Source organism: Ranitomeya imitator, chromosome 2, assembly GCF_032444005.1.
Source record: "Ranitomeya imitator isolate aRanImi1 chromosome 2, aRanImi1.pri, whole genome shotgun sequence".
In the NCBI taxonomy this organism is placed as follows: Eukaryota; Metazoa; Chordata; class Amphibia; order Anura; family Dendrobatidae; genus Ranitomeya; species Ranitomeya imitator.
Window position 1 is genome coordinate 44155955 of NC_091283.1, and position 19549 is coordinate 44175503.

Consider the following 19549-nt stretch of genomic DNA (forward strand, 5'->3'; position numbering starts at 1 on the left):
TAAAGCCAAAATAGAAACAACCTTGGGTTACTCATTAGGAACCCAATCAACGTAATGGTACAAACCCAATACTTTGGATCATCAGGTTCTCCTCCTCAGGTCCCATCTGCACAATGAGCAAGGAACGGATTTGCCCCAGACTCTCCAACAGGTCCATGGTGTCTTCCACAGATACTGCATTGATGGTGTAGGCTTTAGGTAAAGCCCGGATAAGTTCTCCCAGTCCATCGTACTGACGATGTAGCAAGCTGAACATCACTCGCACCAGTTCAGGGCTTTGGATGAAGGATTCCTGTGCCCAGTGTACCATGGTATGAGAGATGAGTTCTTGCAAGGTGCCTGAGAAAAACAGTGTAAAATTGGGCAAAAGTTTGCACTTCCAAATTTGACACAACATTCTGTGTATACTATCACATTGTTCAAAGCATAATATCCATATGCATCCATGGAAAAGTCTGCAAGCTATACTTCCATAATCTTCACTTACTGGGTTTTGGCTCTTCTTCTTCTTCTGGTTCAGGTTCTGGTTCCTCTTTCTTACCCCGCAAATTACGCACTTTTTCCAGTAAATTGACGAGACGTCTAGTTAGACTTGTGTCTTCCTGCTCTTCCTCCTCTTCTCCTTCCATTTGGACACCTGTAATGAAAACAGTTGTACAAAATGCATCTCCTGCATATTTACATCCAGAAACTTCCCCCTCTCACATTTTTTATTTATTTTGCCAAAAACAAGAATAATAATACACTTTTGTCCCCCGTTTTCTCTTGGGTGTCAGAAGTTGAATGACACGGTCGGACTAGGATGCAGCCTGCCACTCCATTCATAATCTGTGGCACTGGTGAAGATCACTGCGTCAGTTGTTATGGTAGACAATGAATGGAGTGACAGGGTGCAAGCGGGGCTGATCATCCCATTCAACTCATCCTGACCTTTGTGGTGTGGCCTGTATATTACCAGTGGAGAATGAGGAATCTAAGTCCATCATTCTAGGAGGTTTCCAATATTGGGGTCCATGCCGATCTAAAAATTATTAGCTATCCAGTACACAAGGGATCATTTTTGTAGACACGGCAAGGAACGTCCATTGAAAAAAATGGGGTCCACTCAGTTTTATTGTGGTCATTATGAGTGGACCAGAAACGGTTGAGTAATGGTCGAGAACCTCCGCTATAGACCAATATAGCTGTACGTACCACAGTGGGATAGAAGGTCAGTGTGAAATTCAGTCAGCTCATCTCGAATTTCTTCAGGAACAGGACATTCTTCTTCAAGCATGCTCTTGAAGTTTACCAACATGTTAATCTGCAACAGAACATAACAAAACAAAGATAAAATTATGCACGTTGAATGTAAATAAAGCATTATTCTATGGTATCTCCGCAACAATCACCTGTTCTTGCGGTGGAGAACGGAACTCCCTTGTCCTGCGAGCGGTTTCCGCTGCTGACATGGTGAAGGCCTGCATTAGCTCTCTGTAACGCTGCCTTTGATTGGTTTGTAGACTGTCTACATGGCGCTCTGAGAACGCGATGATGGCTTCTACGCGATGTTGCAGCTCTCGGTCGCAGAAATATTGTAGTAAATTACACATCTACGGAGGAAAAAAAGTATCAGTATAAATAATGATTGTAATAATTTTTTTGCATCCTAACAGTAAATATCTTTAAACTGAATCTGCCGTTCAACATGGAATATAAATTTGTAATCAGCATGTTATACAGCAGATTAATATATCATTTAGTGTGAAAATATTATATTAAATTCTGGGCTTAGGAGTCCAGTGGGCAGTTTTCTTAGCGATCGGCAGACTTCCTTTGAGTAGGTCCACCTACTAGACTACTAAGCCAAGAATGGGCAGGAATAAAAAATAATGAAGCTTTCCCCATAAATGTATATATCAATCTAATCAGCTTTTCCTGCTCTGTAACATGTTGCCTACATACTAGACTAGATATTCCACCTCATGGTTCTCCATAGTCTCCTACCTGCAACTTTACAGATTCTGGAAGCTTCATCTGCAGTAAACCTTCTTCTAAACTTTCCTCTTCTTCTTTGACCTCTTGCTCCCCAACCTCAACCTCTTTTTCTTCACCTTCTTCTTTCTCCTCTTGCCCTTCTTCTTCTCCTTCCTCCTCAGCACTTTTTTCCGTGGCCTCTTCTTCGGCACTTTCGCCTTCACCTTCCTCTGTCTTCTCCTCTTCTTCTGCTGGTTCTTCTTCTGAAAATACATTGGGTTCTATCATCTTTAATATGTGCCGGACATCATCATCCTCAAAGATGCCCATGATAAGAAGAGTGGAGATCAGCTTCAGCACTGGTACAAACTGGAATTCAACGCTTCCTCCAACAGGATCTCTGGTGTGCTGTCCACCATCCAATACAGCTTCGGTCAACATGTTAATTGCCTTGATTTTAAGGATGTCCAGTGGGATGAAAGGGCTGTTCTGGTAAAGCTCCGTGCTGGTGCTGACAAAGCAAGTATGGGAAAAATGGAGTTCTGGCTTAAGGCACGTGCTCATGCCAACACCAGGTAGTCCATGCTTCTTGCTGTCACTAGGAAAAAGCTTGATGCTCTTCGTCTGGTCTGTCATCGGCACAATAAATTCACTGTTCATGGTCAGACGTGCTCTCTTTGCTGATTCCAAATGGATGCTAATGAGGAGGTCATAAAAGCCACTTCGTAGAAGACCTGATAGGTGGTTACTCTCAATGGTATAAAGTAGCTGAGATTCATCGACATGACTCGTGAGGGCATGGGCCACTCGGTTATTTCCAAGGGCGCAGACAGAGCCATAGAGCTTCAGGGTATGGTAGTGGAACTTCAGCATGTCCAAGCGTTCGGACAACTCAAGAATATCAATACACCTGCAATGAAAATTAATCCAACAGGGTCTATATCAATGCTTATTTTTTGGAAAATTTTATGGAACAGTTTTGGATTGGCTTAGAAGACATCCATAGAATCTGACTGATGTTACCTGTTTTCTTCTGGTATATGGAGAGCCATCATCATGAGTGGGTCTCTGCACTCCACCACCCAGCCATGCCTATCGCTGACTTTCCCAGATTCTACATTTAAGAATTCATTGGGCATCCGACTCCATACCACAGGTGTTAGCATCTGTACATCTAGGCGGGGTGGGCACTGGGGCACTGGGTTCTTATTTTCACTACGGAACATGGCTGCAGATATGGGCATGATGTTCTGAAGGTGGAATAGTAAAAAAGGACAGATACTCATATGCATGGTCAAATATGCTCCTTGGCTACCCGGAGTTGAGAGAACAGTCAATTTTTCTATACCTTTAATTTTCCCAGTTCAAACTGGAACAAAGTTTGGCTTAATGGTTGAACAAAGACAGCTGGGAAAAGCTTTGTGTTGGGCTCAACCTGAGGAGAAAGACAGAGAAGAAGATTAGCTAAAATGTCAAGTCAACCAGATTTCTTGCATTTTGGATACAGAACGAAGCTCGATCAAACTATAGAGTAAATTTTGAGGTTTCAGTACCTGGAAGAAAGTATTGACTTCTTTCCCGTTAGCTGTGAAGGTCATGAGTCCAGTGGCTAAGTCAATTAAGCAACCGATCACAAGATCCTCTTTTCGGACTCGAGCTTGCTGGGTATTGTTGCCAAATTCTCCACCCCAAACCATATAGCAATTGCTGCGCTTGATGCTAAGAAGGAAAGACAATTTATATGGCTGTGCCTCCTACATAGGATACAGAACTAGAAAATTAAATATTTCCATTTACTGAGCCCAAGAATGGGCACCATGCAGCCTACGGAGCTTCAGAGAGACAGGGAAGCTACTCACAGCCGTCAGATTCCAACCTTTCTGAAAGTGAAGACTCATCCTAAGAATGGGTTATCAATATCATAGTCCTGGATAACGCATTTATTTTTTATGAAATAAATGGAAAACTAATAGAAATAAAATTCCTTGGTAGCAGTGGGCAGCATGAGGGAGTAATAGGGGTAGTTATCCCATGTGCTAAATAAAAGAAAAAAAAGTCCACCAACATTATGAAAAAAAAGAATTACAATTATTTTTACTTTTTTTTTTTATTTTTTTTTATGCTTTCTAACCCTATCTATAACAAGGACTAAGGTTGGGGTTAGGGCTAGAGCAAGGGTAATAAAAAAAATTACATGGAAACGCAAAATACCATATATACTCTAGTGTAAGCCAAGTTTTTCAGCACATTTTTTGTGCTAAAAACTCCCCCCTCAGATTATACTCGAGTCATTGCCCCAGAAGATGGAGGGGGAGCGGCAGCGGTGGAGCAGTGGGTCACAGGAACCAGGAGCCGGCTGCTGCGGCTAAAGCCTGTGCCCACTGGCCGTGAATATTCATTTCTCTGTAATAGAGAGCCCAGTAGTTGCAGCCACTGGCTTCTGGCAGCGGCTGGGCGACTACATGTGCCCACTACCTGAGGAAATGAATATTCACTTACCTCCACACCCATAGGCGTGGAGGGCAGAAAATATTCATTCCCTTAAGTAGCGAGCACAGCTCGCAGCTGCTGGCACTGGAACAAGACGCTGCGAGGGAGTGCAGGGACGATAAGTAGGATGGTTTACATTTTTTTATGTTTTTTAAGGGATGAAGAGTCATGCATACCAGGATGTGGATGAGAAGCCATGCATACCAGGATGGGGATGAGGAGCCATGCATACCAGGATGGGGATGAGGAGCCATGCAGACCAGGATGGGGATGAGGAGCCATGCATACCAGGATGGGGATGAGAAGCCATGCAGACCAGGATAGGGATGAGAAGCCATGCAGACCAGGATAGGGATGAGAAGCCATGCATACCAGGATGGGGATGAGGGGCCATGTATACCAGGATAGGGATGAGAAGCCATGCATACCAGGATAGTGATGAGAAGCCATGCAGACCAGGATAGGGATGAGAAGCCATGTATACCAGGATGGGGATGAGGGGGAAATGTATACCAGGATAGGGATGAGAAGCCATGCAGACCAGGATAGGGATGAGAAGCCATGCACACCAGGATAGTGATGAGGAGTCATGCATACCAGGGTAGGGATGAGGGGGCCATGCATACCAGGATGGGGATGAGGGGGGCCACGCATACCAGGATAGGGATGAGAAGCCATGCAGACCAGGTTAGGCATGAGAAGCCATGTATACCAGGATAGTGATGAGGAGTAATGCATACCAGGGTAGGGAGGAGGGGGCCATGCATACCAGGATGGGGATGACGGAGGCCATGCATACCAGGATGGGGATGAGGGGGCCATGCATACCAAGATGGGGATGAGGGGCCATGTATACCAGGATAGGGATGAGAAGCCATGCACATACCAGGATAGGGATGAGAAGCCATGCAGACCAGGATAGGGATGAGAAGCCATGCATACCAGGATGGGGATGAGGAGGCCATGCATACCAGTGTAGGGATGAGGGAGCCATGCATACCAGGATGGGGATGAGGGGGCAATATATACCAGGATAGGGATGAGGAGCCATGTATACCAGGATAGGGATGAGAAGCCATGCAGACCAGGATAGGGATGAGAAGCCATGCACACCAGGATGGGGATGAGGAGTCATGCATACCAGTGTAGGGATGAGGGAGCCATGCATACCAGGATGAGGATGAGGGGGCAATATATACCAGGATAGGGATGAGAAGCCATGCACACCAGGATAGTGATGAGGAGTCATGCATACCAGTGTAGGGATGAGGGGGCCATGCATACCAGGATGGGGATGAGGGGGGCCATGCATACTAGGATAGGGATGAGAAGCCATGCAGACCAGCATAGGGATGAGAAGCCATGCATACCAGGATAGTGAAGAGGAGTCATGCATACCAGGATGGGGATGAGGAGCCATGCATACCAGGATGGGGATGACGGGGGCTATGCATACCAGGATACGGATGAGGGGGCCATGTATACCAGGATAGGGATGAGGAGCCATGCACACCAGGATAGTGATGAGGAGTCATGCATACCAGGATAGGGATGAGGGGGCCATGCATACCAGGATGGGGATGAGGGGGCCATGCATACCAGGATGGGGATGAAGAGGCCATGCATACCAGGATAGGGATGAGGGGGCCATGCATACCAGGATGGGGATGAAGAGGCCATGCATACAAGGATGGGGATGAAGGAACAATGTATACCCGGCTTATACTTGAGTCAATAAGTTTTCCCAGTTTTTTTTGTGGTAAAATTAGGTGCCTCGTGTCAGCTTATACTCCAGTATATATAGTAAGTAAAAAAATATTATAAGAATGTATAACTTTTTGTTTTTAAAGTTTTATGTTGATTTCAGGAAAAGCAGAAAAAAATGCCAGAGGGCTTCTTAAAGTAAAATACATGTGCTTAGAGGTTAAGAGGTTCAATATTAGACTAGTGGAAGGGACTTAACAATCCACATGATAAGGAGCACAAAATACTTGCCTTGCCCGGGCATTGCCAACCCACATTACGCCACTGCTTGGTGTGGACACCCGTGATTAAAACACAGAACTGTTCTCTTATATTTATGAACTTATTGGCCTTTTATATAAAGCTGATTTCTTCTTCCAGCTAAGGTTTCACCATCTTTCTTCACTTACCTGTTATATATATTCCCTTTGTCATCCCCCATGGTGATGGTGGACTGACGGACTTTATTTAGGTCAAAATTCATATCATACAGATGATAGTCAGGAGTCACCCAACCGATCCAGACTCCGGTAGGTTCTTGGCCAGCAAATACTCTTACGGAGTAATAATACTATTTAAAAAAAGGAAAAATAAATGCATAAATCAACTAAGGTACAATAACTAATTTAAAGTTATTATTTCATATATACATAATCTATATTTTGTCCATCTTTTTTATATATACATACATTTTTGTTGTAATTAAGACCAGATTCCGATAACATTTTTTTACTCATTTTTTCTTTTTTATTATATTACTATTCTATTTTCTGTACATGAATATAGAGGCAGCCATTCTGGTAGACCTACTATTAACAGCAATGCAGAGATTTGCTTTAAAGTGGCCACATGGAACTGAAGTCTGGAGATAACCCTTTGTCAACTATGGAAGAGTGTCGTGGACATGCTCTGGTTTTTTTTTTGTTTTTTTTTATTTAAATAGAATTTTATTAACAATATAAAGAAGAACATCAGAATGCCATTTACATTGCAATATATCACATACACATTTTCTTATTTAATAAACCCCAACATTACCCCAACTACCCCCCTCCCCCCTAAGACAGCTCAATCCCAATCTTCACCCCACTGAGGCCTTCTCTGCCTCGTGCAATTTATCCTTATCCAGGTCTTAAGAAACTCGACGTCTATACTCCTCAATCCAATTCAAGCCAAGGAGACCACATCTTATTAAACATTTCTATTTTCCCCCTTTTTTTGTACACCCCCTTTTCCAATTTTAGACCATGTTGAACATATTGGAGAAATTCCCTTCTCGCAGGTGGTTCCGCATTTATCCAATTTCGTGCTATTACTTTCCTGGCCATGTATAGTAGCCTAGCGATTGCAATCTTCCAAGTATTGTCAAAAATTTCTTCCACATATCCCAGCACGCATACTATCGGATCTCTAAGAACTCTACACTTATACGCTACTTCAACCCGGCTCAAAACCACCACCCAAAAAGCAGCCAGCCTAGGACACGTCCACATCATGTGATATATTCCTGCATTCTCACTCGCACACCTCGGGCACTCAGAATTGGCACGCAATCCCGCTTTGTATAGCACTTCCGGAGATTTATATACTCTATGCAGAATATATAGCTGCGAGAGCCTATATGGTTCACTCAAGGATAGTCACGGAATCCACTCCATCACCGATTCCCAGGTTTCATTCTCCATCGGCCCCACGTCCCTCTCCCACTTAGCTCTCGCCTTTATAGGGAAATCTAGCAAAAACGTGTGCATAAGGTCCTTATACAGAGTGGAAATAACTCCCCTTGTAGTCCCGTCACCACACACATACTCCAACACTATATCATCTTGAACACTGATATCAACCTTTTTATTCTGAGCTCTAAAGGCATGTCTCATCTGCGCATACTGATATTCCCCTGTGGATAGCAGACCAAATTCTACCTGCAATTGGGAAAAGGACTTCAATGCCTGCTGCTGGATTATCTGGTGAACAAAGCAAATTCCCTTATTCTGCCATTCCATCAGTCCCCCCAAGGCCTCAAATTCCTTTAAATTGTTGTTAGACCATATCGGTGTGAATCTAGTCAACCCTGTAACCCCGCGAATCTGCCTTAGTCTATTCCATAATTTGCGAATCAGGAACAGGGTTGGGTATACTCTCCCCAAAGCGCCCAAGGAGCCATCCTCCAAACACCTGACCACCGGTCGTCGGTCCGTCACCTCTTCCATTAGCTGTTGTACTGCACTGGATGACGCCCCTCGCGCCCAGCCCTTCAAATGCTGGCTCTGGGCCGCAAGGAAGTATATTTCCGGGTTGGGCAAAGCCAATCCACCATCTTCCTTGGGTCGCTGAAGCGTCTCCAGGCTAATACGTGGATATTGTCTTCCCCATATCAAACTTCTAAAGAGGGCATTAATCTGCCTGAACTTCCCCCGAGGGATCCAAATTGGTGCGTTATGTAGAACATATAGAATTTTTGGCATCAGGACCATTTTAATAAGGTTTACCCTACCGACGACCGATAGATGTAGTTTATTCCAGGCATCTACCTTCGCCTTGAGTACCCCCATAACAGGAGTCAAATTCCTTTGCAGGAACTCCTCAATTGGCACCGAAATCCATATTCCAAGGTATTTAAATTGGGAAACCACCTTTAGCCTCTCATCCCCAACATCCTCACTCACATTCTCTCCTACGTCATCCACCCTAAAAAGAACCGACTTATCCCAATTAATTGTTAGTCCCGACACAGTACCAAATCTCTCAACAATTTCAATGGCCCCTCTTAGTGAATCGTCTGGATCCGCCAGGAACAGCAAAACATCATCCGCGTATAACGCTATTTTTTCCTCTACTTTCCCATACCTAAACCCAGGGACCCTATCAGACTGCCGAATCTTAGCAGCAAGAGGTTCTACAGCCAACGCGAACAGGAGGGGTGAGAGCGGGCATCCCTGCCTAGTGCCCCTAGCCAGCTCTATAGGTCGAGACAGCTCCCCGTTTACTCTAATTCTAGCCGACGGTAATGAATACAACAGCTGTATCCAGGCCACAAACTGCGGACCAAACCCCATACGTTCCAGCACCTGCCAGTGGTATCCCCATTCAACACTGTCAAACGCCTTATGCGCATCTAGCGATGCAATCACTCTTCGACCACAGTTATCAGACTCTACCTGCAAATTTACATATAATCTCTGCAAATTGATCGCCGTTGATCTATCAGGCATAAAGCCAGATTGGTCCGAGTGCACCAGACTTGCAATAACACTAGAGAGGCGGAGAGCCAACACTTTGGCCAGAAGCTTGACATCAATAGTTAGTAAAGAAATTGGGCGGTATGACTCCGGTTTCCCCAAGTCCTTATCCTCCTTTGGAATAACCACTATTATGGCCTCTCTCATAGAGGCTGGCAAGCACCCACAGGACCTAGCTTCCTCCAGTACCATTTTTAATCTAGGAATCAACACTTCTGCCAAACCTTTATAGATCTCAGCGGGTAGCCCATCAACCCCAGGCGCCTTCCCATTAGTCATAGACATCAATGCCCGACTCAATTCCTCCTCAGTGATAGGGGCCTCAAGGCTCTCCCTATCTGCCTCATTCAGTCTCGGCAGATCCAGACCCTCCAAGAAAGTCAATGTGTCCTCGACCGATTCACCAACCCGAGAGGAATACAAATCTGCATAGAAGTCCGCGAAGGCCCTCAAGATTTCAGGCGTTTCCGTTATTCTACCTCCACTTGCAGATTCCAAAGAGTGTATATATGAAGACCCTCTCTGAGCAGCAGCCACTACCGACAGCATATGTCCCACTGTTTCTCCCTCCTGATAAAACAATACCCTTTGGAAATCCCGCTTCCTCTCAGCTTTGCCTAACAGAATTTTTTCCAAATGATTTTGTGCGTTTTTCATCCTTCTCTCTGCCTCAGGGGTTCCCAGTGTGGCCATCCCGTCTTCTGCTTCCTTCAACTCCTCAATTGCCGCTTTTTCTGCCTCCCTCGTCCTCCGCTTACACCTACTAATGTCCCTAAACAGTAGTCCCCTCAGATACGCCTTCATTGCATCCCAGATTGTAAGAGCATCAGTGCTTCCATCATTTAAGAGAAAGAATTCCTCTACCTCCCGTCCTATACTTTCCAACTCAATGCTCTGTAACCAATTAGGATGAATCTTCCATTCTCTCCCACTTGTCGAACGAGCCCCCTCCAATCTAACCTCTACTTCAATTGGACTATGGTCTGACAGGGCCTTTGGCAGATATCTCACCTCCCCAACCAACGTGTCCAAAATCCTGTTACCCAGAGCCATATCAATCCTAGAGAGCGTGGCATGCGCTGGTGAATAACATGAGTACCCTCTCTCTCCAATATGTCTGACCCTCCAAAGATCAATCATACCTATCTCCTGTATATAGGTGCCAAATGTTGTTATGTGTCCCTCCGACCTATTCTGAGTATTTTTATTTTTGTCCCAATATTCATCACAGATATTGTTTAGATCCCCGATAATTATTAACGGTGTCGGCCCCCATCTTTCCACTCGCTCCATTACTTCTCTAATTTTCCTGCTAGAATAGGGAGGCGGAATATACATCGCGGCAACACACAGCATCACTCCATACAGTATACACCGTATTAGTACGTACTGCCCATCCACATCCACATATACCTTCACCTCCTTATACTGAACTCCCGCTGGAACCAAGATTGAGACTCCTCTTGCATACGTGGAGAAGGTAGAATGATATCCCTTCTGGATCCACCGTCTATTCAGGACATCCACCTTTTCCCTTACCAAATGCGTCTCCAGCAAGCAAATCATTGAGGCCCGTTGGTCTCTTACATGTTGCAAACACGCGGCACGTCTGGATTTCTCCCCTAGGCCTCTCACATTCCAGCACAAAATCTTAAAACGGGTCCCCATCACTTGGCTCATCTTCACTCAAAGTATCATCTTTTTTGAGCACGAGCTGTCTAACATCATAGAGTATTGCACTCCCAGCTCCCTCAGCCGTCTCTTTATACCCGTGAACATCATCCGTTGTCTCTGCACCAAGGTAGAATAGTCTGGGTAGATAGCAATCTTTTGGCCTTCAACTGTCAGATCCGTCATGTCTCTGGCCTTCCTCAGGATGATGTCTCTGTCTCTATAATTTAGAATTTTGGCGAGCATGGTACGGGGATTCGCTCCAGGGACAGGTGGTTTCGGTGGGACCCTATGCGCTCTCTCTACCGCGAACACTTTTGTAAGCGCCATGTCTCCAAAAGTCTCTAACAGCCAGTTTTCAATATATTCCGTTGGATTCCTCCCTTCAGCTTTTTCAGGGATGCCCACTATGCGAATATTGTTTCTTCTGGACCTGTTCTCAAGGTCCTCATTTTTCGCCGCCAATTCAGCTATTGCTTGAGTGAACTTTTTCTCTGCTTTTTGCAGCTGCACTATATGGTCTTCTGCAGTGCTCACTCTCTCCTCTACCTCCCCCACACGTTTGTCAATCTTCTGCATGGCTGCGTTTATCTGGGCTGTGTCCCCCTTAACCTCCTGTATCTGTAAAGTCAGAGACTGTTTACATGAAGAAACCAGCGCAAAAACGTCTCTCAAGGTAGGCTCAGCTTCTGGCGCCATTTCCTCGGGTCCCCCTTCTGCCACCGCCATTTTACTCTCCTTTCTCCCCTTTTGTACCTCATGTTCTCCTGCTGGGCTCTCCTCCTCCTCCTCCTCTTCGGTATCAGCTCCGGCTCCCTCCTCTGCGGCCTCCGCTCTCGCAAACTGCTGGAGCTTTGCCGCCACCTCCATACGCTTTCTGCATGCGGCGTTCTCCTTTTCCGCCTTCTCCCTTGTGTCGGCGCCATCTTGGATTGCGCCTGCATCCCCGGCTCCTGCGTCCTTCTGCCGTCTCCTTGTCATGTTCGCCGGTTCCAGCGCTACCGCTCAGCGCCACCAGGCTCCACAAGTCTCCCCGCAGCCGGTAAGCCCCCTCAGGGACCAAACAGCAGCGGCTCTGCAGGATTTTAAGATATACAGCGGCGGGAGCTCACAGCCGCACGTCCGCTCACATGGACTCTCAGGCCACGCCCCCATGGACATGCTCTGTGATCTGTGCAGAGGTCACTGCGCAGGGAGGGTGGAGGAGGGGAGCTTGTGACTATTGCCTATTGTGAATATTGAATCCGATGTTATCTGTCTAGTGGTGTAACTTTCAAATATTGACATAGAGAATGTAAAAATAAAAACACGAATTTAAAAAAAATATTTTAACAAAAAGAATTGGACTAAAAGGTAAGTGATTAACTGATGACATATTGGGGGGAATTTATTAAAATGTTTCATTTTTTTATACTCATATACCCAACTGGAGTAAGTTGCTCCTAATTTAATAAAAAGTGTGGCATCTCCTGACATACGAGAGCAAAAAAAATCAACCGCCATAGATTTGACCTCAAATTTACACCAATTTTAGTAAATTTGTTTTTCAATGTGAGTCTCTGCCCCCTTTTCAGTTATCTTTACTCACTTTTTAGAAAAAGTGGCATGAGTGCTAGAAAAAAAGTCAAAAAGTTGCCACTTTTTTAATTTCAGAAAACTAGCATTTAATTTTTAAAGGATTGTCTGGGGCTTACATAGTGATGACCTGTCATTTAAATCAGAGATGAACCGCAGTACTCAGCAGTGGTCACTAATAAATGCCCAGAGTTGTGGCTTTTTGCTGACATTGGCCACTGCCAGTGCAAATATCAGCAGATCATGGGGGTGCAGAGAGTCAGACACACTCCAAATTCATAATGAGGATCTCTCCAAAGTATAGGTCATCAATGACTTGTGGACAATCCCTTCAAGAAAAAGAAATTTAGTCATACATATAAATAAGTCTAATACTAAAAAGTATAGTTAGGAAGGACCGGCAGGCATGCGCCTCGAGTGAGTACCCCGAAGTGCACCAATAAGTCATAATGCCATGGCCTAGTGTATAGAAACACTAGGGCAGGTGAAGGAAGGTCTAGCAAAAGCTCTGCCACACCACTAAGTTTATTTTAAGGACATTTGAATATCTTGACTATTTAGCATACCGTAGTAGTGTTCATGATGATCTCAATGTCATCTCTATCATCAGGCACTACGTCCTTCATCAAGCGAGGCATGGTTGGTACGACAGGAGGTGGAGAGATAAACGCCGGCTTCTTGGCTTTAAAGAGGAACCTGAAATTAGAGGGTAAAACGGAAATCAGAGAATGCTGAAATATTCCAGAAGGTCAGTCTCCATGAGATCGTGATTAGGAATGAGTAAATCAATTTGATGTGAATTGTATTTGTTTCGAATTCGACCAAATTGTAAATTCAATTTGCAAAAATTGCCCCCCCCCCAAATCAAATGATTTGCTTATTTCTAATTGTGATTCTTGGCTCACCCTCTCTTTCCTTTGGTCTTTTCTGTAGTAACATCCTTCTCATTCTCCGGCTTTGCAACCTCTTTTGGCGGTTCCTTAGGCGCTTCCTTCTCATTAGTAGCTTCCGCTTCTTTGCGGCTGGCAGATTTCTTCAGCTGCTCAAACTCTGAGTCCAAGTCGACATCTTGGACCTCATCTTCAGGTATGGTAAAAGTACGAGTGAGAGGAGTAGCTCCTGGCGTACACTTGAATGTCTCGTAGAATTCAACGGGCATGCTGAGCCTAAAGAAAAGCATGTCGTTGTTGCTGTTCTGAGACCCAAAGGTTTTGTGGGTCACTTTGAGACAAGGTGGGTTGTCCACAGTCCCATCAATTCTTCCAACCTGAAAAATATAGATTAGGTTGTACATTTTTTTATAGCTTTGTAGTTTCTCAAAAGCTAATCAAGTCAAGACCTCTCACCTCAACGTGACCATGATCTGGAGGCACCGGCACAAATTGAGGAAGACTTTTACTAAACCACGTCGTGATTTCTCTCTTCATATTAATAGCAAATGGCTCAAACCCTTCCTGCAGACCACAGATGGTAAAGAAGCGAAGACTGCCGACATCCTGCCCCAAGTTTAGTCTACCAACTTGGGACATTCCAAGACTGCAAACAGGGATGAAACCTATAGGTGGGACATTAATGAGTGAGAATTTGAGATGGTGCAAATTGACTTGCAGGAGCCAGTCCAATGGCCAAGTCAATAGTCCGTGAAAGTCAGATGGGAGACCTGAGAACCACCTTCTACCTGCCAGCATCCCCGGCTCCACTTTTGATTAGCTGGATTAACGTTATCATCACATCGTACCAGGCCAGCTAATAAAAAAAAGAGTTGTGGATGTTGGGAGATAAGAGGCGGTTCTTAGGGCTCCCACCCGACATCCTCAGACTGACAAACCGGTGACTGTTCTGAGTCCTGCAAGTTGATTTGTGCCATCTATAGTGAGAATGAATGCCCTAAAATGGGAATATTAATGGGAACCTGTCATGTTGTGCATGGAGCATGGTATAGAGTAGGATGACCCGAGACGAATAACAAAGATTTGTTGGGGAAAAACTCAGTATAACTTTGTATTTTATTCATTTATATCCCTGCATTTCCTATGCTAAGGAATCAAGTAGAAGTAGAAAATCTGGAGAGCAAAAAAAAAGCAAATAGGGTCTTAACTGATTAAAAACATGGGGTGCACCGGGGAGAGGTACGCGCATCTTGTAGTGTTGCAACTAAGCAACATGTGAAAAGAATGGATCAGCTGCTGCAGGACACGGGTCAAAACACCGAGGAAAATGGTGAAACTGGGTGTATGTGTCCAAATCTGCGCTGCTGATAAAGATGGATGGCAGAGGATATTCTTCAAAGCTTTATTTCAAAACAGGTTAATAGTCAACGTGTTTTGAGGTCATGCAGTACCTCTTCCTCAGGACAAAGTCTTACAATCTTTGTAAGGTTATGTCCTGAGGAAGAGGTCCTGTAGGACCTCGAGACGCATTGACTATTAACCTGTAGGAGTTAAGTAGGCAGTCCTAGTCAGTGATTGACAGAAATCACCGCATGCAAAGCTGTCAATCACTGATTAGGACCATCTACTGGACTTCAAGCAAAAAATCTAAAAGGTATACTGAATTTTCTACCTTAAATTTATATAGCAATCAACTCAGCTCCTCCTGCTCTACAATATGTGTAGTGCGACAAGTTCCCTGTAAGGATTATTAAACCACATTGACATCACACTTACCATCTCCAATTTCTATATCCTTGAAGGCAAGCTCTGAGCCAGAATCACTTATTAACATCTCTCCATTCAATGTAAACATGATATTCATTTCAGTCAGGTCAATCATACACCCAACGACATCTCCCGGAAGCCAATTACGCCCAAAGGGTTCACTACCAACGTGCCAGCGTTGACCCTGAGGGGAGGCAGAGTGAGATAGATGTAAATATAATAAAAGGACATAAAACCAAACATGTATACCATCTAATACATGGTTAAAGGAACCACTATTCATAAGCCTAAAGGTGCCCATACACCTTGACTAGCCACCAATTATTTGGGCTTCTAAATCACCTTCAAATAGGGTTGTCTTCTACTGGACATTTGGACCCCATTTTGCTTCTAAAGCTGGGACCACAAGGGGAACTTTAATTCCTTTCATGGTCTGGCTGACCATGATGGTTGGTAGAATCCATCTATACTGTAGGTCAGTAAATAATATCAGTACATACCCTGCATCCATTAAACACATAAGCTAGTTCATCAGCTCCAAGTTCCACTTCAGGTCGCACATCAGGTCGAGCCCATCCGACTCTCATTTCTCCTGTTGTGACGGCCTCAAACTCAAAATACCATTTCCCAGATTTCACCGCATAGGACTTCTCGGCACGGAAGATGCGCATTCTTTCAGCCCGAGGCTTTGTTACTCCCTGAGCCGCTGGAGAAATAAGGAATAGCATGAGATATAAGAAATGTGTTACGCTATCACAAAACTTCATCTTTAATTTATAAGAGCATTGCAACATTTTGGTCCGGATTTAAGAACTTTTACAGTTTCGGGGTAATAGTAGACATCACAAAAACCAAAAACCTGATGGCACTTACTGGTCTCCTGGTCAGGGGGTTCAATGTTGTATCCATATCCAATAAGAGTGCGTACAGCCTCGCACAGGCTGTCTCTATTGGTTTTCTTGGTCTTTTCATCTAGCAGACTGTATGGCACGAGGCGAGGGTTCCTTTTGTTCTTGATGTCCTGCAAAGTAATTTAGCATTTCTTTATTCAAATCCAGAAAAAATTGGTACACAACTGTTCCAACCGTCTCCAGTTACACAAGCATGCTCGGCTCTGCACCTCAGATAGGGACTTATATCTTCTGAGAACAAAAAGATTGTCATGCACCATGCCTGATCCTATTCTCTCCCATGTTACAAGGCTCTGTACAAATGAAATGATTTGCCTATTCTGCCAAAATAGGTGGGCTCGGCCAACATTAAATAGAGTTTAGCCAACAGTGATCTAGGGTTGTCCAAAAAAATAGCAAGGACCCGCTCATTTACAATTGGGCAGCTAGGTTTTTTTTCCTAAATCCCAAAACTGGCATAAGGATGTCTCTTCTCCATGTTGTAATTTCCCTGAACAAAACTTGTGAGGCCATGTTGACAGCAAAGAATGATAGATTTCAGCTTCGAAGCTCATAGAATTGTGAACAAAGCTCAAAACTATGATGCATGTAATTAAGGACCACGACAAAACATTTTACACATAAAATTACATTTTAAGGATGTAAAGAGAGAACTTTAGTTGAAAGAATAATGCAGTGAATAAAATATTTTTTGATATGGGCTCAGACTGGTTAATTTTTTTTTGTAATACCATCACCAATCCCACACACAGCTTCCATTCTGACACTTACCAAGACTTTGTTGGCTTATATCTAGGTACACCGCAAAAGTCTAGATACACCCCAATTCTGGAGATGCCAGCTCAGTCAGCCAATAACTAGCAGGAGTGGTGGCCCTACTGGCCATTTGGCTGAGCGGACATTTTTGCCAAAAATTTGTCAATGGGATCATCAAACCATCTAATGTGTATGGGATCCTCTCGAGAGATGACGTCAAAGGAGAGAAGGATCTGGCCTCTTGAATTTCAATTGCCGATTCTTTTGCTCGCTCCGTGCAGAGTTAAACCAGACACCTCTGACAGCAGCGCTCATTTAGAGAATACAGGAATGCTCATACCCTTGTGTACTGGGGAAGTCGAGAGAAATAGCTGTTGGCCAAAAGATCGCTCATCCGACAGATGTCTAATGTGTATGGGGTGCAAAGAACTAGAAGAGTGGGTCAATAGGTTTTGAGTTACTAATGTTCTAGTAAAATCATGAAACAGATTTCCAAAACCCAATAATTGTAGCATAAGGCACAACAAGTAAAAATACCCCAAAGATAAAAATGATTTATAAAGAGTGGGTCTGAGCCTCCATACTTGTATTATGCTATATGTCCATCCTTGTTGCACTCGGTCTCTCGCCCAGACATTGTGACCATTTTCTGCTAGTTTGTCCACCAAGGTGTTTTGCGCTGGTGTTAACTTGACGTGGGACAGATCGAGGGGAGCAGGCTTATATCCATTGGACATCATGTATCTAGAGGAGCAAACAATTAAAGATTACTTTGGCTTGATTACGTCAGGTCAACATATTGGTCGCTCATGTTATGACTTTCCAAACACTTACGTTTTGGGAAGTTTTATCTTCTTCAGGTTTTCTTCTGCCTTTTCATCTGCCATGCCCACATGGCATCCTAGAGCTAGGAGGGTCCTATATGAGTGAACATGAAGCAACTTAGTATTTAGTTTAATGGCAAATTATAAATGATAGATAAATACATAAAGCTCTACTGGGAAGCAGAGTCTTGTCCCATGCACATGTCCCTGGCTTCTAACAACTTCAATGGGTCTCCAAACCATCGCGTAAATGCCCATGTATGCCCATAATTCATCCATCAAAATCATCCAAAAAATCTAGAAATTAATGAGACATAAAAGTAAGGAAATCCTATTGATCCTACACTAATTAAATGCTTACTTCAAAGTTTCTCCAGACATCAGCAAGTTGTAATTTCTCTCTGGCTCCGGCAGACTATGGAAGTCAAGGAGACATGGATGTAATCTCTTGTTGTCATCCCGTATCTAAAAAAAATATATATATGCAAAATAAAAAAGTTGCCTCCTTATTTGGCAGGAATGTGAGTATTTATGAAAATGGAGCTAATATTTGGAAGCTAGTGAACATAAATGGACACTCACCGGCCCATAGGTCCATCCCTGTTCAATTCTTGTGAGGGCCCAAAGTTCATGGATGTTTTCTGCCAACTTTTCACGAATTCGTTCCAGGTGAGGAGGAAGGACAATCTAGAAAAAGAGGTGAGGGAAATTAAATTAGCATAATGTACATAGAGTAGTACCGGACATAGCAGGTTTGGTTTTTTTTTCCCAGGACGTCATATATGATGGAACCCAACCAAATCACTTTCCCTATATCGGAATCCACAGGACACACCATTACTTTTTAGGAGCACTTGTTACTTTTTGGGGGGATACTTAAGGGGCATTATTACTATTTATGGATTAATACTTTTTCGAAGGGACACTTTGTGGATAATATTATTAGATAATAGGGCAATACTACTTGGAAAGTCTGACATTAAGACTTTATAAAGGTGACCTTTGGACACTTACGTTTTGGAGGCAATTATAGCAATGACCCAAAGATTTCTGAAGTACAGTATCATACCATGCTGGTACAGTAATTGGGACAATGAGGCACATAATTAGGGGGATCAGTTGGATTGGGGTGTTTGTGCAGTTTGGGAATAGATGGGGATGGGAATATGATACGTGAAATGTGTTTGTGGTACAAGAATAGCAGTCAATTTGTGACTCCTGAAAGAAGTAGTCTTGACGGCAGTCTGGGCTAAATGGAAAAGATTGTAAAAGTGAATAACTCCAATCAGAAAAGACTGCACCTGTGATAACTGTTTTTTTAGAACTGGTGTCTAACCACTATATGGTCACTGTATGACTGCATTATCCCCTATGGAGATGCCTCCACAGTTGTACATGGTTTATTTCCCTCCATCTCTTTTTGCTAAACCTTCAGTTACAGTAATATAGAGATTCATATTCCATGTCTTGCTCCTACCTGTATAGTGTCCACCGGGCAAGGAACAAACGAGGTGTGGGAAAGGGATTTGGTGGGCCCAAGAAGATTACGAATATCTTGAAAGTCATGTTTGTATTCTTTGATGGGCTCCGCACGCATACGATCCCGAGGCAGGAGAGCTTCATAAACTGGAGCGTAGCCAGGAGGTGGAAGAAACTTATAATCACCATGTCGGCCCCCCAAAAGAAAGCGTATTCTGCACAAGGAAGACACGGGTGAAGCTTTAGTC

At 43.9% G+C, this 19549-nt stretch overlaps 1 protein-coding gene across 10 annotated transcripts in view; it reads right to left on the bottom strand.

Moving 5' to 3' along the window:
• RYR1 (ryanodine receptor 1) overlaps positions 1–19549 on the bottom strand; it is a 179866-nt gene that overhangs the window by 84697 nt on the left and 75620 nt on the right. For all 10 annotated transcript variants that reach the window (XM_069746587.1, XM_069746582.1, XM_069746583.1 and 7 more), the window contains 20 exons: positions 19300–19516; positions 18405–18509; positions 18184–18287; positions 17833–17916; positions 17583–17742; positions 16205–16352; positions 15832–16037; positions 15341–15515; positions 14021–14229; positions 13580–13941; positions 13241–13370; positions 6600–6760; positions 3510–3675; positions 3305–3391; positions 2980–3206; positions 1987–2866; positions 1392–1592; positions 1195–1303; positions 488–637; positions 66–339 (listed from right to left, as the gene is read on the bottom strand). In XM_069746587.1, coding sequence (XP_069602688.1) covers positions 66–339; positions 488–637; positions 1195–1303; positions 1392–1592; positions 1987–2866; positions 2980–3206; positions 3305–3391; positions 3510–3675; positions 6600–6760; positions 13241–13370; positions 13580–13941; positions 14021–14229; positions 15341–15515; positions 15832–16037; positions 16205–16352; positions 17583–17742; positions 17833–17916; positions 18184–18287; positions 18405–18509; positions 19300–19516 — 4155 coding nt within the window. The remainder of the gene's footprint in view (positions 1–65; positions 340–487; positions 638–1194; positions 1304–1391; positions 1593–1986; positions 2867–2979; positions 3207–3304; positions 3392–3509; positions 3676–6599; positions 6761–13240; positions 13371–13579; positions 13942–14020; positions 14230–15340; positions 15516–15831; positions 16038–16204; positions 16353–17582; positions 17743–17832; positions 17917–18183; positions 18288–18404; positions 18510–19299; positions 19517–19549) is intronic.